Source organism: Salvelinus namaycush, chromosome 6, assembly GCF_016432855.1.
Source record: "Salvelinus namaycush isolate Seneca chromosome 6, SaNama_1.0, whole genome shotgun sequence".
Taxonomy (NCBI): domain Eukaryota; kingdom Metazoa; phylum Chordata; class Actinopteri; order Salmoniformes; family Salmonidae; genus Salvelinus; species Salvelinus namaycush.
Genome location: NC_052312.1, coordinates 18,496,270 through 18,523,438, shown reverse-complemented (window position 1 = coordinate 18,523,438; position 27,169 = coordinate 18,496,270). Strand labels below are relative to the sequence as shown.

General features: G+C 45.3%; 1 protein-coding gene and 1 non-coding gene across 2 annotated transcripts in view; both read right to left on the bottom strand.

The window, feature by feature from the left end:
• Positions 1–349: 349 nt before the first annotated feature.
• Positions 350–27,169, bottom strand: part of dnah2 (dynein, axonemal, heavy chain 2) — a 228,560-nt gene continuing 201,740 nt past the window's right edge. The window contains exons 69-86 of the mRNA XM_038995249.1: positions 24,501–24,800; positions 24,241–24,374; positions 22,429–22,573; positions 21,854–22,053; positions 16,811–16,937; positions 16,233–16,419; positions 14,850–14,998; positions 14,167–14,350; positions 13,597–13,787; positions 13,169–13,360; positions 12,661–12,845; positions 11,983–12,223; positions 11,709–11,860; positions 11,455–11,569; positions 3,029–3,205; positions 1,236–1,310; positions 887–1,037; positions 350–599 (exon numbers count right to left, since the gene is read on the bottom strand). Of these exons, the coding sequence (XP_038851177.1) occupies positions 445–599; positions 887–1,037; positions 1,236–1,310; positions 3,029–3,205; positions 11,455–11,569; positions 11,709–11,860; positions 11,983–12,223; positions 12,661–12,845; positions 13,169–13,360; positions 13,597–13,787; positions 14,167–14,350; positions 14,850–14,998; positions 16,233–16,419; positions 16,811–16,937; positions 21,854–22,053; positions 22,429–22,573; positions 24,241–24,374; positions 24,501–24,800 (3,060 nt within the window). The 3' untranslated portion in view covers positions 350–444. The remainder of the gene's footprint in view (positions 600–886; positions 1,038–1,235; positions 1,311–3,028; positions 3,206–11,454; positions 11,570–11,708; positions 11,861–11,982; positions 12,224–12,660; positions 12,846–13,168; positions 13,361–13,596; positions 13,788–14,166; positions 14,351–14,849; positions 14,999–16,232; positions 16,420–16,810; positions 16,938–21,853; positions 22,054–22,428; positions 22,574–24,240; positions 24,375–24,500; positions 24,801–27,169) is intronic.
• trnan-guu lies at positions 5,958–6,031 on the bottom strand. The gene has a single exon. It is a non-coding gene; the product is annotated as a tRNA-Asn (tRNA).

Genomic DNA, 27,169 nt, shown 5'->3' with positions numbered 1-27,169 from the left:
GCAGGTTAAAAGGGGTCACAGTGGAAAGAGTGATGTAGTGCTGTATTAGGAAGTGAATCATGAGGAGTTGAAAATAGAGCAATGTGGGAGTCCTTGATACAACCATGTCAGTCATACCCCAAAGAGTAAATCATCAACATTTATTTATTTTATTTGCAAAATCAGTTAATTAATTCATATTTGATTGTAATTATTAAAAAATATTAGAATAAAGTACAATCATTTCAGTTCATTTTTTGAGGAATTTGAATATTTTTAAACAAATAAAACCCTGACATAAATAACAGGAATGATGCAAATGAACTTACAAAATATTCAAATGACTATTCAAAAGGCATGTGGTGGAGAATGTTTGTGTTTTACGTAAGATTATTGTATTCATTAATACAGTGTGATTCCGAGATGTGCATGAAGGTTGGGTATACTGTGTGTGTGTGTAGCCCCTTAGTTGTCTAGACTCATGAGCAGAGCGGTTCCTCTCTTGATCCAGTGGTCAAAAGGCACAGCTCCAGACTTCAGGTCCACCCCCACCACAAAGGAGGGTCTGCCCCCATCGCCCGAACGCACTGGGAAGTAGTAGCACGGACACAAGTACATACCTAGACACACACACACACACACACACACACACACACACACACACACACACACACACACACACACACACACACACACACACACACACACACACACACACACACACACACACACACACACACACACACACATTACATCAGAGAGTCACTTGGCAGACACAGAGAGAGAGAGAGAGAGAGACACAGAGACAGAGACACAGAGACACAGAGAGAGAGAGAGAGAGACACAGAGACAGAGAGAGAGACACAGAGACACAGAGAGAGAGAGATGTTTTATTTTTTTGTCTTACTCTTGGCTATCTTCTTGCGGTTCTCAACAGGTTTGAAGTGGATGGTGGGGATGGGGCAGACCAGCTGCATTGGCTTAGCCTCCACCAGACAGGAGTTCTTCTTGTCCCAGCCAGCCCCTTCCAGATACAGCCCCCGGATAAACACCCCATCCTGAGGAGGGGATGGATGGAGGAGGGGAGGAAAGAGGGAGGAAGAAGGAGAAAGTTACATGACTTACAATAGATTAGGGTTTTATTCTGACCATGCGGTCTGACCAGGAAGAGTATTCCGAGCCCTAAACTAGACACATTGAGGGAAAAGAGTTGTGGAGAAAAGGACACTGATTTATAGTGAAAACGGGTGTCTCACCTTAGGTGGGAAGAGGAGGTTGTTGTCGTCCACTGTCGCAACAATGAACTCCCAGGATAGAGTGTCCACTGACACCTGTGGGTAATGCATAAGTGTTAGTCAGATTTTCACTAAGTCCCCCATTGACCTCAACGCATGACGAAGTGAACATTTTACTTTAGAGGTTAACTTGGCATGGTTGAAGTTCAAGTACTCTTTATTATCCCTACAGTGGTACTGTATGTCCTTAGAAAAGTTATTATCTGGGCATAATTATAAACCAAACACGACCCATTCCTGTGCAGCAGTCTACGAGTGTGTGCGGTATAGAGTAGTTGTGGTTAGTTTGTGAACACAGTTTGCAAGTTTTCTCAGACGTTGTGTTTGGTGAGTGTGCAGAGTAAGGGGTCAGTGCTGTGTGTGTGTACGTGTTTGTGTTGGTGTGTGTGTGTGTGTGTGTGTGTGTGTGTGTGTGTGTGTGTGTGTGAGATATTTGAGATTCTTCAAAGTAGCCACCCTTTGCCTTGGTTCCCATTGTGAAGCATGGAGGAGGAGGTGTGATAGTGCTTTGCTGGTGACACTGTCAGTGATTTATTTAGAAGCAAAATAAGCAATGGACATCAGACCAGTGGAAATCTGTCCTTTGGTCTGATAAGTTCAAATTTTAGATTTTTGGTTCAAACCACTGTGTCTTTGTGAGACGCAGAGTAGGTGAACGGATGATCTCCGCATGTGTGGTTCCCACTGTGAAGAGGAGGTGATGTGATGATGACACTGTCAGTGATTTATTTAGAATTCAAGGCACACTTAACCAGCATGGCTACCACAGCATTCTGCAGAGATACTATATTGTATACAGTACCAGACTATATATGTTATAATCTCCACCCGGCACAGCCAGAAGAGGACTGGCCACCCCTCATAGCCTGGTTCCTCTCTAGGTTTCTTCCTAGGTTTTGGCCTTTCTTGGGAGTTTTTCCTAGCCACCGTGCTTCTACACCTGCATTGCTTGCTGTTTGGGGTTTTAGGCTGGGTTTCTGTACAGCACTTTGAGATATCAGCTGATGTACGAAGGGCTATATAAATAAATTTGATTTGAGTCCCATCTGGTTTGCGCTTAGTCGGAGTGTCATTTGTTTTTCAACAGGACAATGACCCAACACACCTCCAGGCTGTGTAAGTGCTATTTGAACAAGAAGGCAAGGGATGGAGTGCTGCATCAGATGACCTGGCCTCCACAATCACCCAACCTCAACCCAATTGAGATGGTTTGGGATGAGTTGGACCGCAGAGTGAAGGAAAGCAGCCAACAATTGCTCAGCATATGTTTTTTATAAGGCAAGTCAGTTAAGAACAAATTCTTATTTTCAATGACGGCCTAGGAACAGTGTGTTAACTGTCTTCTTCAGGGGCAGATCGACAGATTTTTACCTTGTCAGCTCGGGGATTCGATCTTGCAACCTTTCGGTTACTAGTCCAACACTCTAACCACTAGTCTACCTGCCTCCATGTCGGAACTCCTTCAAGACTGTTGAAAAAGCATTCCAGGTGAAGCTGGTTGAGAGAATGCCAAGAGTGTGCAACGCAGTCATCAAGGCAAAGGGTGGCTACCTTGAAGAATCTAAAATCTAAAATATATTTTGATCTGTTTAACACTTTTTTGGTTACTACATGATTCCATATGTGTTATTTAATAGTTTTGATGTCTTCACTATTTTTCTACAATGTAGAAAATAGTAAAAATAAAGAAAAACCCTTGAATGAGTAGGTGAGTCCAAACTTTTGACTGGTTTTGTATGTGTGTGAGGCCTCACGCTGTGCTGACGTGCGGACGACTGTAACACAGCGGTGAGGAAGCCAGTGGGAAAGGTGAAGCCAGAGAGCCAGAAGAGGGTAGGGGGGTGAGCCGTCTCTGCCCAGCGGGCAAACTGCTCCACGCGCTGGCACAGGTCCCTGGTCCACGATGCCAGCGGCTTCAAAGACGGGTAGGCCTGAGGAGGACGGAGGAGACAAGACACTTCAGACAGGCACAGAAAGAGACAGAGACACACAGCAAAGTCAATAGTATATGCTGTCCTGCTATAGTAACTCTCCCAGCAGCATCATATGAACCTGAAGTATGTTAGGTTCCTCTAGGCCTGTACTCAGTGAGTCAGTGTTCTGTTATTGAAGGTGTGTTAATCCATCATCCTGCCTGCCTGCCTGCCTGGCTGCACAGAGACTGCCTCCCAAATGGCACCCTATGCCCAATACAGTGCACTACTTTTGTAGTGCACTAGGGTAGGGAATAGGGTGCCATTTGGGAAACCACACTCATTTTCTACTGACTGACCCCCATACACACTGGACTGGAAACACAATCCAACTGTTACTATGTCCTAAGGTTCAATTCTTCATTAAAACAGTGTACAACTCGTTCCAGTAGTCAGTGAGACCGCTGTAGTCTGCCAAAGATTCTACTGCATGTTGGGGGATGGGGCGGATGAAAAAAAAGAGTGTGTGTGTGTCTCTTCAGAGGGGTCATTGAGGGCAGTTTATGTTTATGTGGGTGCGCCCTTGTGTGTGTGTGTGTGTGTGGCTGTGTGTGTGTGGTTGTGCGCGTCCGCCTGTGTGTCTGTCTGGTCCACTGGGTCATCAGGTGGACACTTGGTGCCTAAACAAAGCCACAATGCCCTATCTGGGGCTGAGGGGACTGAGGGGAAGCTGGGGGGGGGGGGGGGGGGGGGTAATTGCAGTGTAATAAGTAGAGTAAACCTGCTGTCTCTGCTCCAGTTCCCTTTCTAAAGCCCAACCAGCCCAGTGCTGACTATTACAGTACAGCCAGACAAAGAGAGACAGACAGAGGGAGAGCGAAAAGGATAGAGGGAGAGAGAGAGAGAGGAGAGAGAGAAAAAGAGAGTGAGGGAAAGAGACAGAGAAAGAGCGAGGGGGAGAGAGAGAGAAAGAGAGGGAGAGGGGGAGAGAGAGAAAGAGAGAGGGAGAGTGAGAGGGAAAGAGGCCTGCTCTACCCTGTTACTGGCCCCCTCTTTATGAGAGGAGGACAGGACGGCCATTAATGCTTCAGCTCCAGCTGTGTCTCTCTCTCTCAACTCTACTGCCTCATTACTCTACCCTCTATATCTAGTCCCCTACTTCCTTCTGCTTTCCTCACTATTTTTTCCCCTGTCTGTCAAGCTCTCTCTCTCTCTTTTCCTTCTCTTTCTCTCCTTGATTGCCTGTCTCTCTCTCTCTCTTCCCCTTCTCTTTCTCTCCTTGATTGCCTCTCTCTCTCTCCCTGTCCCTGCTCCGGGGATGAACAACAACCCCTTCTAGAACACTATCCCTCCTCCTTCTCTTGCTCTCTCTCCTTCCGTCCGTCTGTCCATGTTCCATTCACCCCTGGCAGGCATGGCAGACTGTCATTATATTTCTGTTCCCTCAGACTCATGGCTTTAATTTTGGCCAGGCTGCCTCGCTCGTCCTAGAAAACGTGCATCTGTGTGTGTGTGTGTGTGTGTGTGTGTGCGCGCGCGCATATGTGAGTATGTGTGTGTCTCTTCCCCCCTCTCCCGCTCCAGGCTCACACACTGACGTTTTCCAGTCAGATCAGATTGCTCCCTTTGACATCGCCGAGATGGCTTCTGACAGCCTCCATGTTCTTCTATAAATCACACTGATACTGGACCTACCCACTGGGCCCACACTGGTTGAATCCACGTCATTTCAATGAAATTCCGTTAAACCAACGTGGAATAGACATTGAATTGACGTCTGTGCCCAGTGGGTATGTCCCCACTACCCAGATTGGCCATTCATTTGACCATTGAAGCGGTTTTTGAGGGGAAAGTATGGTATTAAATGCTACATAAGGGAATGGACCTTGTGTACCATCAATAGCTGCTGCTCTGCTTTGATAGTGTCTGTGTGTTGTCTTGTTGTTAGGGATAAGACCGAATATGTAACGTCATCAATTCAACCTCACTGTATCTATCAGCAGGACGTTCCTCTAAAGTCAAATTGAAATCACATTTTGTTGGTCACGTGCCGAATACAACAGGTGTCGACTTTACAGTGAAATGCTTACTTACGAGCCCATTCCCAACAACGCAGGGTTAAAAAGTAAGACAAATATTTGCAAAATAAAAAAGGAAATGGTAACACAGTAAAAACAATAACGAGGCTACATACAAGGAGTACCAGTATTGAGTCAATATGCAGGGGTACATTTTACATTTTTAGTAATTTAGCAGACGCTCTTATCCAGAGCGACTTACAGTAGAGTGCATACATTTTATTACATTTTACATACTGAGACAAGGATATCCCTACCGGCCAAACCCTCCCTAACCCGGACGACGCTATGCCAATTGTGCGTCGCCCCACGGACCTCCCGGTTGCGGCCGGCTGCGACAGAGCCTGGGCGCGAACCCAGCCCAGCCTGGGCGCGAACCCAGAGACTCTGGTGGCGCAGCTAGCACTGCGATGCAGTGCCCTAGACCACTGCGCCACCCGGGAGCCAGCAGGCGAAAGTCTCATGGAAGATCACTACAAGTCAGGAAGGTTCACATCGCTACTATCTGAAAAATGTCATCCCTGGGTGGTGTCGAAGCACCAACCTTTAGATTGACAGTCAAACACGCTAACTGATAGCACTAGAGAGGCTTGTGTTGGCATTGACCCTCAGCAGGTCAAAGTTACAGGTAATCTCATTACAGGTCCAGGATGTCACATTCACATCATGGAGCACAACAAACTGAAAACTCTCGTCCCTGGGTGGGCTCGAACCACCAACCTTTAGATTAACAGTCTAACGCACTAACCAATTGCGCCACAGAGACTTATGTACGAGGTAGTTGAGGTAATTGAAGTAATACAGATTCTACATGTGTGTAGGGGTAAAAGTCACTAGGTAATCAGGACATACAGTGCCTTCGGAAAGTATTCAGACCCCTTGACTTCTTCCACATTTTGTTATATTACAGCATTCTTCTAAAATCGATTAAATAAAAACAATTCCTCAGCAATCTACACACAATACCCCATAATGACAAAGCGAAAATAGGTTTATAGACATTTTTGCAAATGTATTAAAGGATTGTGTCGAGGCACAGATCTGAAGAAGTGTACCAAAAAAATCACTGCAGCATTAAAGGTCCCCAAGAACAAAGTAACCTCCATAATTCTTAAATGGAAGAAGTTTGGAACCACCAAGAATCTTCCTTGAGCTGGCCGCCCGGCCAAACTGAGCAATCGAGGGAGAAGGGCCTTGGTCAGGGAGGTGACCAAGAACCCGATGGCCACTCTGACAGAGCTCTAGAGTTCCTCTGTGGAGATGGGAGAACCTTCCAGAAGGTCAACCATCTCTGCAGCACTCCACCAATCAGGCTTTTATGGTTGAGTGGCCAGACGGAAGCCACTCCTCAATAAAAGGCACATGACAGCCCGCTTGAGGTTTGCCCAAACATAACTAAAGACTCTCAGATCATGAGAAACAAGATTCTCTGGTCTGATGAAACCAAGATTGAACTCTTTGGCCTGAATGCCAAGCGTCACGTCTGGAGGAAACCTGGCACCATCCCTACGATGAAGCATGGTGGTGGCAGCATCATACATCATACAGCAGGGACTGGGAGTCAGGATCGAGGCAAAGATGAATGGAGCAAAGTACAGTGAGATCCTTGATGAAAACCTGCTCCAGAGTGCTCAGGACCTCAGACTGGGACGAAGGTTCACCTTCCAACAGGACAACGACCCTAAGCACACAGCCAAGACAACGCAAGAGTGGCTTCGAGACAAGTCTCTGAAAGTCCACGAGTGGCCCAGCCAGAGGCCTGACTTGAACCCCGATTGAACATCTCTGGAGAGACCTGAAAATAGCTGTGCAGTGACGCTGCCAATCCAACCTGACAGAGCTTGAGAGGATCTGCAGAGAAGAATGGGAAAAACACCCCAAATACAGGTGTGCCAAGCTTGTAGTGTCATACCCAAGAAGACTTGAGGCTGTAATCACTGCCAAAGGTGCTTCAACAAAGTACTGAGTAAAGGGTCTGAATACTTATATAAATGTGATATTGATACTTTTTTATAGATTAGCAAAAAAATCTAAAAACGTGTTTTTGCGTTTTCATCATGGGGTATTGTGTGTGAATTGATGAGGGGAAAAAACAATTTCATAAATTTTAGAATTAGGCTGTAACCTAACAAAACTTGGAAAAAGTCAAGGGTCTGAATACTTTCCGAACGCACCGTATAACAAACAGAGTAGCAGCAGCGTATGTGAAGTGTGAAAGTGTATGTGAAGTCAATATGCATGTGTGTGTGTTTAGTGTGTGAGCGTATGTAGTGTGTGTGTGTGTGTGTGTGTGTGTGTGTGTGTGTGTGTGTGTGTGTGTGTGTGTGTGTGTGTGCTTGTGTGTGTGTGTGTGTGTGTGTGTGTGTGTGTGTGTGTGTGTGTGTGTGTGTGTGTGTGTGTGTGTGTGTGTGTGTGTGTGTTGGAGTGTCAGAGTACTATGTTAGGCTCCTCTAGGCCTGTACTCAGTGAGTCAGTGTTCTGTTATTAAAGGCATGTTAATCCATCATCTTGCCTGCCTGGCTGGCTGCACAGAGACTGCCTCCCAATTGGCGCCCTATTCCCAATACAATGCACTACAAAAGTGCACTAGGTAGTGTGCATAGAGCCACTGCAAGGGAGTGCAAAACAATTAAGATAAATAAATACATAATAAAATAAATTGTACGGGTAGCCACTTGATTAACTGTTCATCAGTCTTATGGCTTGGGGGTAGAAGCTGTTCAGGTGCCTTTTGGTACCAGACTTGGCACTCCAGTACCCCTTGCCATGCGGTAGCAGAGAAAACAGTCTATGACTTCGGTGGTTGGAGTCTTTGACAATTTCTAGTGCCTTCCTCTGACACCGCCTGGTATAGAGGTCCTGGATGGCAGGGAGTTCGGCCCCAGTGATGTACTGGGCCGTACACACTACCCTCTGTAGCGCCTTGTGGTCGGATGCCGTGCAGTTGCCATACCAAACGGTGATGCAACCAGTCAGGATGCTCTCAATGGTGCAACTGTAGAACTTTTTGAGGATCTGAGAACCCATGACAAAAATTTTCAGCCTCCTGAGGGGGAATATGCTTTGTCGTGCCCTCTTCACGACTGTATTGGCATGTTTGGATCATGATAGGTCCTTAGTGATGTGGACACAGAGGAACTTGAAGCTCTTGTCCAGCCCCACTACAGCCCCGTCTATGTGAATGGCGGCGTGCTCGGCCCTCCGTTTTCTGTAGTCCATAAGCTCCTTTGTCTTGCCCACGTTGAGGGAGAGTTTTGTTGCACCACACTGCCAGGTCTCTGACCTCCTCCCTATAGGCTGTCTCATCGTCGTCCGTGATCAGGCCTACCACCGCCGTGTCGTCGGAAAACTTAATGGTGTTGAAGTCGTGCGCGGCCACGCAGTCGTGGGTGAACAACAGGGAGTACACGGGAGGGGACTTCGCACGCTTCCCTGAGGGGCCCCCGTGTTAAGGGTTAGCATGGAGGATGTGTTATTGCCTACCCTCACCACCCGGGGGGCGGCCCATCAGGAAGCCCAGGATCCAGTTGCAGAGGGAGGTGTTTAGTCCCAGGGTCTTTAGCTTAGTGATTAGACACTATGGAGTTGAACGCTGCGCTGTAGTCAATGAAAAGCATTCTCACGTACAGTGGGGCAAAAAAGTATTTAGTCAGCCACTGCTCTAGAGGAGATCTGCATGGAGGAATGGGCCAAAATACCAGCAACAGTGTGTGAAAACCTTGTGAAGACTTACAGAAAACGTTTGACCTCTGTCATTGCCAACAAAGGGTATATAACAAAGTATTGAGATAAACTTTTGTTATTGACCAATTACTTATTTTCCACCATAATTTGCAAATAAATTCATTAAAAATCCTACAATGTGATTTTCTGGATTTTCTTTTCTCATTTTGTCTGTCATAGTTGAAGTGTACCTATGATGAAAATTACAGGCCTCTCTCAGCTTTTTAAGTGGGAGAACTTGCACAATTGGTGGCTGACTAAATACTTTTTTGCCCCACTGTAGGTGTTCCTTTTGTCCAGGTGGGAAAGGGCAGTGTGGAGTGCAATAGAGATTGCATCATCTGTGGATATGTTGGGACAGTATGCAAATTAAAGTACATCTGGGGTTTCTGAGATGATGGTGTTGATGTGAGCCATTAACAGCGTTTTAAAGCCTTTAATGTCTACAGATGTGAGTGCTACGGGGCAGTAGTCATTTAGGCAGGTTACCTTGGTGTTCTTAGGCACAGAGACTATGGTGGTTTGCTTGAAACATGTAGGTATTACAGACTGGGTCAGAGAGAGGTTGAAAATGTCAGTGAAGACACTTGCTAGTTGGTCAGTGCATGCTCTGAGTACGCATCCTGGTCTGGCCCTGCGGCCTTGTGAATGTTAACCAGTATAAAAGTCTTACTCACATCGGCTATGGACAGCGTGATCATACGGTCGTCCGGAACAGCATGGTTCAGTGTTACTTGCCTCGAAGCAAGCATAGAAGGCATTTAGCTCATCTGGTATGCTCGCGTTACTGGGCAGCTCTCGACTGGGTTTCCCTTTGTAATCCGTGATAGTTTGCAAACCCTGCCACATCTGACGAGCATTAGAGCCGGTGTAGTAGGTTTGCCTGTTCGATGGTTCGTTGGAGGGCATAGCAGGATTTTTTATAAGTCCTGCTCCTTGAAAGCGGCAGCTCTAGCCTTAAGCTCAGTGCGGATGTTGCCTGTAATCCATGGCTTCTGGTTGGGATATGTACGTATGTATGGTCACTGTGGGGACAACGTCGTCGATGCACTTATTAATGAAGCTGGTGACTGATGTGGTAAACACCTCAATGCCATCAGATGAATCCCGGAACATATGCCAATCTGTGCTAGCGAAAGAGTCTTGTAGCTTTGCATCCGCTTCATCGAACCACTTCCGTATTGAGCTGGCACTTCCTGGCACTTCCTGTTTTAGTTTTTGCTTGTTAGCAGGAATCAGGAGGATAGAGCTATGGCCCTATTTTCCAAATGGAGGGCGAGGGAGAGCTTTGTATGAGTCTCTGTGTGTGTAGTAAAGGTGATCCAGAGGTTTTATTCCTCTAGTTACACATTTAACATGCTGGTAGAAATGAGGTTAAACGGATTTAAGTTTTCCTGCATTAAAATTACTGGCCACTAGGAGCGCCGCCTCTGGATGAGCATTTTCTTGTTTGCTTATGGCCTTATATAGCTCATTGAGTGTGGTCTTAGTGCCAGCATCAGTTTGTGGTTGGTAAATAGACAGCTCCGAAAAATAGAGATGAAAACTCTCGTGGTAAATGGTATGGTCAACAGCTTATCGTGGGGTATTCTAACTCAGGGGAGCAGAACCTCGAGACTTCCTTAATATTAGAGATCGCGTACCAGCTGTTGTTAATAAAAGAGACACACACAACCCCCCTGATCTTCCCAGACTCTGCCGTTCTGTCCTGCCGATACATAGAAAAACCAGCTAGATGTATATTATTCATGTCCTTGTTCAGCCATGACTCTGTATATTATAGTTCCTAATGTCCCGAAGGGAGCTCATCCAGTTTATTCTCCAGCAATTGCACATTCGCCAATAGAACAGAGGGTAGAGGTGATTCATTAATTTGCCGCTGTAGTCTCATCAGGGTGCCCGGGCCAGCCTCTACAGTGCCGTCTTTACCTTCGAGTGACAGGGATTAGGTCCTGGTCCGAGGTTAATCAATATGTCTGTCACCTCCGACTCATTGAAGTAGAAGTCCTAGTCCAAATCCAGGTTAGTGATGGCTGTCCTGATGTCCAGAAGCTCTTTCCGGTCATAGGAAACGATGGCGGAAACATTATGTACAAAAAAAGTTAAGACCAGTGCAACAACAAAAAAAATACACAAAACAGCACAATTGGTCAAGAGCCTGTAAAATGGCCGCCATTCCCTCTGGCTAAAAGTGGTTTTCTGAACATGAACTTGATGTAAAGATTTGTTGATATCGCTGTGCTCACATAATAGAATGGTGTCTGGTTACATGAATGATGTGTAGATGTTGCAATCACGATAGCACAAGGGCAGATACTAGTGATGTTGCTGCCACTGGGGCAGTTACTACAGCAGAGTCAAATGCCTTGAGATAAATGGTAAATGTGTGTTTTTGTGTGTGTCTATGACCTGTAACAATCCATGAGTGTGTGTGTGTGTGTGTGTGTGTATGTGTGTGTGTCCTACCTTAACCCAAAGTGGGGGGACGCGGGCGTCGAAGATGCAGTGGAATGTTTCCTCCAGACTGCTAGACATCACCACCAGACCCTTGATCCCCTTCTCCAGCTCTATCAGAGACGACCTAGACACACACACCACACACACGCACGCCGTTAAACTACCCATCCAGTACTTTGTTTTTACACACACATTTGCAGCTACACACCCCTGCACAAACCACCTACCTACATCACCTCCCTCCTCTTCTCTCTCTGTCCTACCTGATGGTGTGTAGCAGGGCATTGTATCTCTGGATCTCTTGCAGTAGGACCACGTTGAGAGGTGAGGGGTCGTCAGCCAGCAGGACCCTGGTCCCTTCATAGTCTATCAGGCCTGGGATCTTCTGCAGCACGTCTGCTGCTAACTCCAATACCTGGAGAGAGAGGGGATCGACTGAAACTCTTGCACTGATAGTAAATATGCAGAAAATACAGAGCTACACACACACACAAATGCACATGACACAGCCTCCAACTGTAACCCCCCCCCACTCACCTTATTCTCTCTGCTGGGCCCGGCGGCTGCTCCGGCAGTAGCTCCACTAGTGACCTGGGGCTGCAGGGAGAGCAGGGTGTCAAACAGGCTCCTGGTCTCAGCAATCTGGGAGGCGATGTCGGCGTTGGGGTGCTGGCCGAACACCTCGGGGTGCTCCGTGGCTGGGAGGTGGCTGATGTACTCCCTGTAGGAGGACTGGGGCCCGTCCCGAGGGATGTAGTAGGTAGCGAGAGAGGAGAGTCTAGAGAGAGGGGAGAAGAGACTGTTAACACTACATAACCCCTAACCCTGTAGGAGGACTGGGGCCCGTCCCGAGGGATGTAGTAGCTAGAGAGAGAGGAGAGGAAAGTATTACAGTACAACATTGTGGTCCAATCCCAAATTGACCCTTAGAAAGTACTGGATAGGCAGGAATAAGCAGCAACAGGGCTGGACTCCTCAGAGTGACTGTAATATCAACGCTGGCCACATGGTGGTGCTCACGGTCCTCAGTCTTTATGAGTACCTGTAACCAGACAGCAGCCGCAGTACGCTCTGCCATGACTAGATCTTTATGTATGTTTGAGGAGAGAGAGAGTGAAAGAGACAGTCGCGTGTGTGTGTGTGTGTGTGTGTGTGTGTGTGTGTGTGTGTGTGTGTGTGTGTGTGTGTGTGTTTATATGCGCGTGTCACGCTCACTTGAAGAATGGCGCGGCGACGGCGGCCTCACAGAAGTAGTCGTTGATGTACGTGGTGAGCAGGCGTCTGTCAAAGTCGTCCGTCACGTGACCGCCGTAGTTGACCCCGGCGATCAGGTACTTGAGGGCGTCCCAGGGGATCTCCTCGTACTCATCTAAATACAGACTCATCAGACTCTCACTAACCTAGAGGAGGGATGGGGACACGCCTGCTGTTAGCACTCCTAGGGGGTGATTTATCCACTACTTTTGGTCTCACGCAACAGGATGTAGAGTGGTCAGCATTTTGTTAGTCTTCATTGTCTTACAAGGGAAAGGAGTAGGTAAAAAATTCTGTCACCGTTTTCAAGCATTCTTCAACATTAAATCTTCACAATCCATATCAGACTCAAGAAATACCTGACATTCCCCTCTCCTAATTGACTATTTTTACCAAGTAGAAAGATCCAAGTCGGGGATAGTTTTAAGACCGCGACTGGAAGCCATTTTTGTGCGCGCGCGTGAGTTACCTCGAAGTCAGAGTCGTTGAAGCCGTAGATAATGTTCCAGCCCAGCTGTAGGAACTTCTTCCTCTCTAGAAGGATGCTGTGGAAGAAACAGAGGGCGAAGAGCAGCTTCCTGTAGAGCACAGGCCGGGCACAGCGTGTGAACTGTCCCTCTGTCACCAGCTGGTACAGGCGTTTCATATTGGACTTCACACCCTGAGGGAGGGAGGGGGAGAGAGAGAGAGGGAGGGAGGGAGGGAGGGAGGGAGGGAGGGAGGGAGGGAGGGAGGGAGGGAGGGAGAATTGAGTGGGGCAATGGCAAAAGAGAGTAGATCATTCTGAAAATGTGTGTGTATCTAGATGTGTTCTCTTAAAGTGTGTGCCTGCGTGTGTGTGTTCCTGCATGTGTGTGTATGTGTGAGTACAGTAGTGTATATCCTCTCTCTGTCTACCCGAGGCGGTTCGGTGGTCATCTTGATGCCGGCCTGCAGGATAGCGATGGGGAAGTCAGGGTGAGGAGAGGAGCTGAGCCACAGTCTGAAGTCAGGATGGGGCTCCTCCACCTGCAGCAGTTCCACTAACTTATCCAGCTGGGGCATCCAGGACAGACACAGGTGGCAGTTAGCCAGGAACACCCAATGACCTGTGGAGTGGGAGTGGGAGTGGGAGAGGAGAATAGAGGAAAGAGTGGAGGAGAAGGGATATTAGAAATCGACTTTTTCAAAAACAACAGTACTGATGTATGGCGATGACATTTGGTTGAGTATAGAGAGGTGTGGCTGAAATCACAACAAGCTACAGGAAGTGACAGCCAGATAGAACATAACAAATGACACTGCAGTCCACAAACAGGGCATGAGGGGAGAGAGGAAATATAGATTGAGAGAGAAAGAGGAGTCCTATGAATACTTAGCAAAGTAACTATCAACGGTGAACAAGAAACAGATGCCGAGAACAGGAGAGGAGAGAGAGAGAAAGAGACACAGAAAGAGAACAGAGGGAGGGAAGAGACTGATTCGTACCGCTCTTCACTCCCTCTTTGATCATGCGTGTGGCAATGGGGGCTTGACCCTGGCCCAGGGAGAGGGCATGGAATTTCCTGCTCATCCCTGAGGCCTCAGCCAGCTGTAGCAGGGCTCCTGTAGGGTCCACCCCCGGAGACAACACGAATATCAGGGGAGTCTTAGTGGTCGAGTCCTCCACCACCTGGGGGAAGCATCAACACAGCAGCAGAGATCGGGGGAGGACCAAGAGAGAAATGACTATTGTATTAGTACAGTTCTTGTTAATGGTCACAGTTGATGGCAGTAGGACGCAAGTATCATCCCCCAATGGGTTTGTGGCAAATGTGAAACTTTTTTTACCAAGAGCTTTCACATCAATACATAGAGGATTACTGGGAACAAATGTTGTTCCTGTTCAGGTCAAGTGGTCAGGAATAACTCCCGAAGACAAGAATGACCCATCTCAAAATGAACCACCTCCACAACGCAGGGGATCCAACTTGGCTCTGCTTGGCAGCCATCTTGTGCCAGTTCCCTCAGCCGCCATCGAGGCTGAACGTGTCAGCGTGGGAGTGACACAGAGTGACACAGAGAGCAGGAGGGGGGGGGGGGAAATCAAACAGTCTCCTCCGAGTGCCACTCAAAGTCTCGTCACACACACACGCGCGCACACACAGATGCACACCGACACACACACTCACAGCCTTCATGTCGAGTACGGGCGGCTCCACGAAACGTGATCCCAGGTTGTTGATGATGAAGGCGGCGACGCAGAAGGCGACGCGGTCCTGGCGCAGCGAGCGCACGATCAACATCCTCTGGAGCTCATTACAACCATTCTCCCACTCACCTGGTGTGGGGAGGGTGGACGGAAAAAGAGAGGGAGGGCGGGAGAAGAGAGAGAGAGGTCGGGATAGAGAGAGGGATGGGGGAGGAGACAGAAAGACAGCGAGGTTAAAGAAGAAGGATGGAAGGTGAAGGTGACAAGGGGAGAAAGAGAAAGAATTGGTGGGGTGTTTTCAGCAACACCAGTGATAACTTAACTTCCCAACTAAAGTCCCGGTGTTAAAACCACAATGAATCACAATGGCATGAATGGCAAATGGGTTTTAGATAAACAATAGATTTTAACGGCAAGCCGGGAGGAACATTTATGGCAGCAAGTTCCATCATGTAATTATATTAATATTGAGCTGAACTTTGTGTGATTTAATTAACGTGATGACATAAAGCAGTGATAGTGACAGAGGCACACACTGCTACGTGATAGGCATCAATAGTCCTTCAGTACGGAGAGAGGGAGAGAGAGAGAGAGAAAGAAGGGGAGAAAGAGAGACTCAGTGAACAAAGCCTTGCCTTTGAGAGAGACCGCCGTAGGCAGACCTGGCTCTCAAGAGAAGACAGGCTATGTGCACACTGCCCACAAAATGAGGTGGAAACTGAGCTGCACTTCCTAACCTCCTTACACAGACCCACAAAGAAATCCTCAACAATTCAAATGTTGATAAACTCCCATATCTGTTAGGTGAAATACCACAGTGTCCATCACAGCAGCACGATCTGTGACCTGTTGCCACAAGAAAAGGTCAACCAGTGAAGAACAAACACTATTGTAAATAGAACCCACATTTATGTTTATTTATTTTCCCTTTAGTATTTCAACTATTTGCACATCATTACAACACTGTATATAGACATAATATGACATTTGAAATGTCTCTATTCCTTGGAACTTTTGTGAGCGTAATGTTTACTGATAATTTTTAATTGTTTATTTCACTTTTGTTAATTATCTAGTTCACTTGCTTTGGCAGTGTAAACATAACTTTCCCATGCCAACAAAGCCCGTTGAATTGAATTAAGAGAGAGAGACAACAGAGGAGTAGAATGATATTCATCATCAATTAAACAACGAAGAAGAAAAAATACATACTAGACTTTACTATATACACAAACGGTACCCAACTGTTGCACATAAGAGAACAAGATGGATTCATTTATAGAGACACGCACGTTCACTTATATGCAGGCATGACACATACTGTGTACTCACTCCCACAAGCTCCCAACCCTACCCCTCTCACCAGGTAGCTGTGCGGTCTCAGGCCCGGCACTCGTGTACCAAAGGTTCCAGTCTCGGGGGTACTGTTCGAAGGAGGCCATGAGGCCGTGGAAGTTAGCCAGCTTGTCCAGCTCTGTCACGTTGTCCCAGTTCGACTCAGCCAGCCAGCTAGAACACGGGTTCTCCATCTGACTCTCTTTATCTAGAACCTAGAGGGGAGAGAGAGAGAGAGGGAGGGAGGGAGGGAGGGAGGGAGGGAGGGAGGGAGGGAGGGAGGGAGGGAGGGAGGGAGGGAGGGATGGAGGGAGGGATACATTTTAAGGGATGTGTTTTTCATTTTTTATGGCACCTGTATAACTGCCCATTCAGTACTAGCTCTTGTAACACACGTCTGAGTCTGCTGCTTGAGGAAGATTTATTGACTAACTGTGTGCTTGACAAAACCTTCCTCATTAATCCTCATAGGATTAATACAATTGTGATGAATTGAATGGCACATTCAGTCTGTTCTGTGTGTGTGTGTGTGTGTGTGTGTGTGTGTGTGTGTGTGTGTGTGTGTGTGTGTGTGTGTGTGTGTGTGTGTGTGTGTGTGTGTCTCACCAATCCTCCCCTGAGGAAGAAGCTGTATTCGTCCATGTTGAGTTTACCAGCCACCTCCAGGATCTTGGCACAAATCTGGAAACTGAAGAGCAGCTTGTGGACCTCAAACAGACCACGACACGTGTACCTGGAGAAGACGGGGACAGTCTTGATCAAACTTTGGTGGTACACACACTGGAAGAAAGGGTTAAACAGTAGAGGACTCTATTGTATCTCTATGGTAATCTGTATCTAGTATCTAAAGTATGGTCCATGTGTTATTTTGTTACCTACTTCAAAACTTTTGGTCCTGTATAACAGCTTCACATTTAAATACACATTATTCCAAAAATCATCATCATTCCTGTCATTATCCGAGAATGTAAACCTGTAGACAGCGGTATGTGTGGTAGTCGTTGAGGTTATATTATGTTGTACCTGTAGACAGCGTATGTGTTGTAGTCGTTGAGGTTATATTATGTTGTACCTGTAGACGGCGGTATGTGTGGTAGTCGTTGAGGTTATATTATGTTGTACCTGTAGACGGCGGTATGTGTGGTAGTCGTTGAGGTTATATTATGTTGTACCTGTAGACAGCGTATGTGTTGTAGTCGTTGAGGTTATATTATGTTGTACCTGTAGACGGCAGTATGTGTGGTAGTCGTTGAGGTTATATTATGTTGTACCTGTAGACGGCGGTATGTGTGGTAGTCGTTGAGGTTATATTATGTTGTACCTGTAGACGGCGGTATGTGTGGTAGTCGTTGAGGTTATATTATGTTGTACCTGTAGACAGCGTATGTTTGTAGTCGTTGAGGTTATATTATGTTGTACCTGTAGACGGCGGTATGTGTGGTAGTCGTTGAGGTTATATTATGTTGTACCTGTAGACAGCGGTATGTGTGGTAGTTGTTGAGGTTATAGTATGTTGTACCTGTAAACAGCGTATGTGTGGTAGTTGTTGAGGTTATAGTATGTTGTACCTGTAAACAGCGTATGTGTGGTAGTCGTTGAGGTTATATTATGTTGTACCTGTAGACAGCGTATGTGTGGTAGTCATTGAGGTTATATTATGTTGTACCTGTAGACGGCGGTACGTGTGGTAGTCGTTGAGGTTATATTATGTTGTACCTGTAGACGGCGGTAGGTGTGGTAGTCGTTGAGGTTATATCATGTTGTACCTGTAGACAGCGGTATATGTGGTAGTCATTGAGGTTAAATTATGTTGTACCTGTAGACAGCGTATGTGTGGTAGTCGTTGAGGTTATATTATGGTGTACCTGTAGACAGCGGTATGTGTGGTAGTCATTGAGGTTAAATTATGTTGTACCTGTAGACAGCGTATGTGTGGTAGTCGTTGAGGTTATATTATGGTGTACCTGTAGACAGCGGTACGTGTTGTAGTCGTTGAGGTTATATTATGTTGTACCTGTAGACAGCGGTACGTGTTGTAGTCGTTGAGGTTATATGATGTTGTACCTGTAGACAGCGGTATGTGTGGTAGTCATTGAGGTTAAATTATGTTGTACCTGTAGACAGAGGTATGTGTGGTAGTCGTTGAGGTTATATTATGTTGTACCTGTAGACGGCGGTATGTGTGGTAGTCGTTGAGGTTATATTATGTTGTACCTGTAGACAGCGGTATGTGTGGTAGTCGTTGAGGTTATAATATGTTGTACCTGTAGACGGTGGTATGTGTGGTAGTCGTTGAGGTTATATTATGTTGTACCTGTAGACAGCGGTATGTGTGGTAGTCGTTGAGGTTAAATTATGTTGTACCTATAGACGGCGGTATGTGTGGTAGTCGTTGAGGTTATATTATGTTGTACCTGTAGACGGCGGAACGTGTGGTAGTCGTTGAGGTTATATTATGTTGTACCTGTAAACAGCGATATGTGTGGTAGTCGTTGAGGTTATATTATGTTGTACCTGTAAACAACGTATGTGTGGTAGTCGTTGAGGTTATATTATGTTGTACCTGTAGACGGCGGTATGTGTTGTAGTCGTTGAGGTTATATTATGTTGTACCTGTAGACGGCGGTATGTGTGGTAGTCGTTGAGGTTATATTATGTTGTACCTGTAGACAGCGTATGTGTGGTAGTTGTTGAGGTTATAGTATGTTGTACCTGTAGACGGCGGTATGTGTGGTAGTCGTTGAGGTTATATTATGTTGTACCTGTAGACGGCGGTATGTGTTGTAGTCGTTGAGGTTATATTATGTTGTACCTGTAGACAGCGTATGTGTGGTAGTCGTTGAGGTTATATTATGTTGTACCTGTAGACAGCGGTATGTGTGGTAGTCGTTGAGGTTATATTATGTTGTACCTGTAGACGGCGGTATGTGTGGTAGTCGTTGAGGTTATATTATGTTGTACCTGTAGACGGCGGTATGTGTGGTAGTTGTTGAGGTTATATTATGTTGTACCTGTAGACAGCGTACGTGTGGTAGTCGTTGAGGTTATATTATGTTGTACCTGTAGACAGCGGTATGTGTGGTAGTCGTTGAGGTTATATTATGTTGTACCTGTAGACAGCGGTACGTGTGGTAGTCGTTGAGGTTATATCATGTTGTACCTGTAGACGGCGGTAGGTGTGGTAGTCGTTGAGGTTATATTATGTTGTACCTGTAGACGGCGGTATGTGTGGTAGTCGTTGAGGTTATATTATGTTGTACCTGTAGACGGCGGTATGTGTGGTAGTCGTTGAGGTTATATTATGTTGTACCTGTAGACGGCGGTATGTGTGGTAGTCGTTGAGGTTATATTATGTTGTACCTGTAGACGGCGGTAGGTGTGGTAGTCGTTGAGGTTATATTATGTTGTACCTGTAGACGGCGGTACGTGTGGTAGTCGTTGAGGTTATATTATGTTGTACCTGTAGACAGCGATACGTGTTGTAGTCGTTGAGGTTATATTATGTTGTACCTGTAGACAGCGTATGTGTGGTAGTCGTTGAGGTTATATTATGTTGTACCTGTAGACAGCGGTACGTGTGGTAGTCGTTGAGGTTATATCATGTTGTACCTGTAGACAGCGGTACGTGTGGTAGTCGTTGAGGTTATATTATGTTGTACCTGTAGACAGCGTATGTGTGGTAGTCGTTGAGGTTATATTATGTTGTACCTGTAGACAGCGTATGTGTTGTAGTCGTTGAGGTTATATTATGTTGTACCTGTAGACAGCGGTACGTGTTGTAGTCGTTGAGGTTATATTATGTTGTACCTGTAGACAGCGGTACGTGTTGTAGTCGTTGAGGTTATATTATGTTGTACCTGTAGACAGCGGTACATGTGGTAGTCGTTGAGGTTATATCATGTTGTACCTGTAGACAGCGGTACGTGTTGTAGTCGTTGAGGTTATATTATGTTGTACCTGTAGACAGCGGTATGTGTGGTAGTCGTTGAGGTTAAATTATGTTGTACCTGTAGACAGCGTATGTGTTGTAGTCGTTGAGGTTATATCATGTTGTACCTGTAGACGGCGGTAGGTGTGGTAGTCGTTGAGGTTATATTATGTTGTACCTGTAGACAGCGGTACGTGTGGTAGTCGTTGAGGTTATATTATGTTGTACCTGTAGACAGCGTATGTATGGTAGTCGTTGAGGTTATATTATGTTGTACCTGTAGACGGCGGTAGGTGTGGTAGTCGTTGAGGTTATATTATGTTGTACCTGTAGACGGCGGTATGTGTGGTAGTCGTTGAGGTTATATTATGTTGTACCTGTAGACGGCGGTACGTGTGGTAGTCGTTGAGGTTATATTATGTTGTACCTGTAGACAGCGTATGTGTGGTAGTCGTTGAGGTTATATTATGTTGTACCTGTAGACAGCGGTACATGTGGTAGTCGTTGAGGTTATATCATGTTGTACCTGTAGACAGCGGTACGTGTTGTAGTCGTTGAGGTTATATTATGTTGTACCTGTAGACAGCGGTATGTGTGGTAGTCGTTGAGGTTAAATTATGTTGTACCTGTAGACAGCGTATGTGTTGTAGTCGTTGAGGTTATATCATGTTGTACCTGTAGACGGCGGTAGGTGTGGTAGTCGTTGAGGTTATATTATGTTGTACCTGTAGACAGCGGTACGTGTGGTAGTCGTTGAGGTTATATTATGTTGTACCTGTAGACAGCGTATGTATGGTAGTCGTTGAGGTTATATTATGTTGTACCTGTAGACGGCGGTAGGTGTGGTAGTCGTTGAGGTTATATTATGTTGTACCTGTAGACGGCGGTATGTGTGGTAGTCGTTGAGGTTATATTATGTTGTACCTGTAGACGGCGGTAGGTGTGGTAGTCGTTGAGGTTATATTATGTTGTACCTGTAGACGGCGGTATGTGTGGTAGTCGTTGAGGTTATATTATGTTGTACCTGTAGACGGCGGTACGTGTTGTAGTCGTTGAGGTTATATTATGTTGTACCTGTAGACAGCGGTACGTGTGGTAGTCGTTGAGGTTATATTATGTTGTACCTGTAGACAGCGTATGTATGGTAGTCGTTGAGGTTATATTATGTTGTACCTGTAGACGGCGGTAGGTGTGGTAGTCGTTGAGGTTATATTATGTTGTACCTGTAGACGGCGGTATGTGTGGTAGTCGTTGAGGTTATATTATGTTGTACCTGTAGACGGCGGTAGGTGTGGTAGTCGTTGAGGTTATATTATGTTGTACCTGTAGACGGCGGTACGTGTGGTAGTCGTTGAGGTTATATTATGTTGTACCTGTAGACGGCGGTACGTGTTGTAGTCGTTGAGGTTATATTATGTTGTACCTGTAGACAGCGGTACGTGTGGTAGTCGTTGAGGTTATATTATGTTGTACCTGTAGACAGCGGTATGTGTGGTAGTCGTTGAGGTTATATTATGTTGTACCTGTAGACAGCGTATGTATGGTAGTCGTTGAGGTTATATTATGTTGTACCTGTAGACGGCGGTAGGTGTGGTAGTCGTTGAGGTTATATTATGTTGTACCTGTAGACAGCGTATGTGTGGTAGTTGTTGAGGTTATATTATGTTGTACCTGTAGACAGCGGTATGTGTTGTAGTCGTTGAGGTTATATTATGTTGTACCTGTAGACAGCGTATGTGTGGTAGTCGTTGAGGTTGGCAATCCTCTCGTCCAGTTTGTGTGAGCGCTGACTCTTCTCTATGCTGAGGTTGAACAGGTCTATGTAGGCATCCAGACTGAACTGGTACATGGGGTCGATACGGCCCATATCGTTTAATACAAAGAACAGGATAGAGGCCCGCTGGGCACAAGGATGGTACGCCTAGAGGGGAGGACGCGGGTATATGGCTTTCATGAAAACAAACATTTATTTTGACATGGTCAGTAACACTTAACTTAGAATGGTGATGATGTAGCGGTTATAAAGCAAATATACCTGACATGAAGATACATAATGTTCTGTTATGCCTACAGTCATTTATACAACTTTAAGGACCTTTATGCAGTGTAAGACCATTTCTGCTCTGTCATCACTCTTTCCGTCCTGCTCCCTCCACCTCTCTATTCTCCCTTTCTCCCTCCCTCCCGACCCCCTCTTTCCCTCCTCACCCCCATTCTCCCTCCTTACCCTCTCCCGCCCGCCTCACCCCCTCCTTCCCTCTCTCCCTCCCTCTCTCCTACCTCCCTCCCTCCTCACCTCTCTGGCCGTGTCGATCTTGATCTCAGTCAGTTCGCTGGTCTCCAGTTGTTCTGAGACCTCTGTGGCCGTCACTTTAGATGTCTGCAGGGTGTTCACCAGCTGAACATCATCCAGGAGAGAACCCGTTGCCTCGTTCAACAGCCTGCAATACATACACGTATTATTTAAAAATACTTTTTCTAGCACAGTGATTGTTACCAGCACTTTTCTGAAGAAGGCTTTAATTGGGAAGATCATTCTACTGTATATGGTTGTTTCTTTTAACTTAAATGCACGTATTGTAAATAATTCTGAATAAAATAATTAAAATAACGAAAATAATAAAATGACTAGAACATGACTAAAATGTAATGTGGAAATTGTAGCTAGGGCATTAACAGACAGTTGGGTCAGTCTAATAAAGTAGTGTAGTATTACTATTTACTATTAGTGTAGTATGTAGTAGTGTAGTACACACTTAGAAAAAAAGGTGCTATCTAGAACCAAAAGGGTTTTTTCAGCTGTCCCATACGAGAACTCTTTGAAGAACCACTTTTGGTTCCAGGTAGAACCCTTTTGCTTCCAGGTAGAAACCTTTCCACAGAGGGTTCTACATGGAACCCCAAAAAGTTCTACCTGGAACCAAAAGGGGTTATCTTATGGGGACAGCCGCAGAACCCTTATGGAACCCATTTTTCAAAGAGTGTATGATGTAGTGTAGTATGTAGTAGTGTAGTATGTAGTATTGTATTACGTGTAGAAGTGTAGTGTGTATAGTAGTGTACTATGTAGTAGTGTATTACGTATAGTAGTGTAGTGTGTATAGTAGTGTAGTGTGCACTAGTGTAGTATGCACTAATGTAGTATGTACTAGTGTAGTATGTATAGTAGTGTAGTGTGTATAGTAGTGTAGTATGTAGTAGTGTAGTACATATTGTAGTGTAGTGTGTATAGTATTGTAGTACGTAGTAGTGCATTACGTATAGTAGTGTAGTGTGTATAGTAGTGTAGTATGTAGTAGTGTATTACATATAGTAGTGTAGTGTGTATAGTAGTGTAGTATGTAGTAGTGTATTACATATAGTAGTGTAGTGTGTATAGTAGTGTAGTATGTATATTAGTGTAGTATGTAGTAGTGTATTACGTATAGTAGTGTAGTGTGTATAGTAGTGTAGTATGTATAGTAGTGTAGTATGTATATTAGTGTAGGATGTAGTAGTGTAGTATGTATAGTAGTGTAGTATGTATAGTATTGTAGTATGTATAGTAGTGTAGTATGTATAGTAGTGTAGTGTGTATAGTAATGTAGTATGTAGTAGTGTAGTGTGTATAGTAATGTAGTATGTAGTAGTGTAGTGTGTATAGTAGTGTAGTAGTGTAGTGTGTATAGTAGTGTAGTATGTAGTAGTGTAGTATGTATAGTAGTGTAGTATGTAGTAGTGTAGTATGTATAGTATTATGTATAGTAGTGTAGTATGTATAGTAGTGTAGTATGTATAGTATTGTAGTATGTAGTAGTGTAGTATGTATAGTAGTATGTATAGTAGTGTAGTATGTATAGTTGTGTAGTATGTATAGTAGTGTAGTATGTAGTAGTGTAGTATGTATAGTAGTATGTATAGTAGTGTAGTATGTATAGTAGTGTAGTATGGGGTAGCAGTTGGCCTAGCGGTTAAGAGCGTTGGGCTTGTAACCGAAAGGTCGCTGGTACGAATCCACGAGCCGACTATGTGAAAAATCTGTCGATGTGCTCTTGAGCAAGGCACTTAACCCTAATTGCTCCTGTAAGTCGCTCTGGATAAGAGCGTCTGCTAAATGACTCAAATGTACCTGAGGATCTCGTCCTCCAGCTCCTGTAGTTTCCTCTTGCCAGAGGCGATGTTGATGACTAGAGAGTCCTTCTGCTCCTCTAACTCTGGACGCTCCTTCCTCACCACGATCCCTAGGAGCTGGGCCTCCAGGCCCTGGCATATATACACAAGGTTCAAAATATACACACGCGATATGGACATGTCGAAACACACTCATCTGCATACACAGATTACGCATACAAATGCAAAGATTACACACACACAAACACATGTACCGACCTGCTCCTTGACAGCAAAATTGACGATGGTGGTCTTGCTGGAGATCTCGGGGGTGTAGTGAGGGTTGGACAGCTTGGTGGTAATGTAGAATCTGAACTCTGGGCTGTACTCCACCTCTTTATCACCTAACTTCAACAGGAGCCTTCCACCGACGTGTGTGAGAGACTTGTTGAGGATGGGGGCCAGCGAGGGATCCAGTTCCTCCTGGACATTCTGCAGCAGAACCGGAGAACCAAACTGGACCGCGTTCTCCAAGATACGCAGGAAGTCTGGCATCTGAAGGTCTATCACTTTCAGACCCTGAGAGAGGGAGAAAGCGAGAGAAAGAAAGAGAAAGAGGGAGAGACCAAGACAAATAAACAAACAAAACAAAAGCAAAGCAAATACTAGTGATGGAACGCATGAAAGCAAAATGAGCGATGAGAAAGAGAGAGAAGAGAGCCCAGTGAATGAGACAAGAAAAAGCAAACAGTGAAAAGTGAAAAACGACCACACAAAAAAGCCTTGTCAGACAGAGGAGTAGACATTGTTTCACGCCTGTAGCGTTGAGCGATCAGTGCTTTTTGAGGTTGGTTCGGTTATAAAAAAAAGAATCACTATTTCTATGTATCCCCTCTTGATCCTGCATTCTTCTTTCCCTTACGAAGCAGGTGTAAAAGAAACACAGACTGGACAAGCAATCACGCAACGGATTATGGAGGTTGTAGTTAATTATCACATTTCCGACGCTAAACTATGTAGAACATTGGCCTGTTGGAAACTACAACTTCCTACTACATCACAGAGTTCGGGCATGTTCTGATTTATCTCTAGAGAAACTGCAGCGCAACGTGCGCATTGAGCTCACAGAAGAAAAAAGCCTAAATTAAAATAATTGAACCCACTCGATCAATTAGTTGTTTAAAAAACAAAAAAATCTGTGACATTTTGATTAATGGCTCAGCACTACACGTCTGTTACCGTTGCTAAAGCAATTGCCCAATTGTCCCCAAATGTCAGCGTTTTGGATGTATTATAGGAGAGCATTGGAGTAGAGTGGTGCTGATGAGACTAGGCTAAAAGCAGCTGGAGAGGAGTGAAAGGTCAGAGAGGGAGAGAAAGAACAAAGGAGAGGAGGGAGGGAGGGAGGGAGGGAGGGAGGGAGGGAGGGAGGGAGGGAGGGAGGGAGGGAGGGAGGGAGGGAGGGAGGGACCTGGACATACACTACCGTTCAAAAGTTTGGAGTCACTAAGAAATGTCCTTGTTTTTGAAAGAAAATAATATTTTTTGTCCGTTAAAATAACATAAAATTGATCAGAAATACAGTGTAGACATTGTTAATGTTGTAAATGACTATTGTTGCTGGAAACAGCAGATTTTTTATGGAATATCTACATAGGCGTACAGAGGCCCATTATCAGCAACCATCACTCCTGTGTTCCACTGGAACGTTGTGTTAGCTAATCCAAGTTTATCATTTTAAAAGGCTAATTTATCAACTCGTCAGTCTATTCTTGTTCTGAGAAATGAAGGCTATTCCATGCGAGAAATTGCCAAGAAACTGAAGATCTCATACAACGCTGTGTACTACTCCCTTCACAGAACAGCGCAAACTGGCTCTAACCAGAATAGAAAGAGAAGTGGGAGGCCCCAGTGCACAACTGAGCAAGAGGACAAGTACATTAGAGTGTCTAGTTTGAGAAACAGACACCTCACAAGTCCTCAACTGGCAGCTTCATTAAATAGTACCCGCAAAACACCAGTCTCAACGTCAACAGTGAAGAGGCGACTCCGGGATGCTGGCCTTCAAGGCAGAATTGCAAAGAAAAAGCCATATCTCACACTGGCCAATAAAAATAAAAGATTAAGACGGGCAAAATAACACAGACACTGGACAGAGGAACTCTGCCAAGAAGGCCAGCATCCCGGAGTCGCCTCTTCACTGTTGACGTTGAGACTGGTGTTTTGCGGGTACTATTTAATGAAGCTGCCAGTTGAGGACTTGTGAGGCGTCTGTTTCTCAAACTAGACACTCTGATGTATTGTGTTTTACATACACATTTATTAATACAGGTGGCATGACAAGCTCCCGCACCGCAGGACGTTTTTCTTCTGGGTTTTGTATGACAGCAACAATTTGCTCTAAAATAAGAAATGCCACATAGTGACCGAGCACAGAGTAGACCTGGTGGAAAAAAGATAGTCAGCTGGAACTGTAAATGGCTTAGGGCATGTCGTGAAACGAGCTAAGGTTTTTTCTCATCTTAAATCACTGGGCGCTGACATAGTGCTTCTTCAAGAAACTCATATTAAACGCTCCGCTCAGGCCAAGCTACGAGTCGGCTGGATCGGTCAGATATACCAGTCTAACTTTGATACAAAAGCGAGAGGGGTAGCAATCCTGGTAAGGAAAAACAAGTGTTATTGTTGGAGGTGACTTTAACTGTATGTTAGATCCTCTTTTAGATAAACAACTATCAAGGTCACTTCAACAATCAAATGCCAGTGCCTGTCTAAATACATTGTTGACAAACCTTAACATTGTCGATATTTGGAGACTGACGCACCCAACAGATAGGGATTATTCTTTATTTTCATCAGTTCATAAATCATATTCCAGAATTGACCTTTTTTTTTTAGACTCCAAACTAATTTCAGCAGCTGCGTCGGTTACCTATCACCCCATTCTA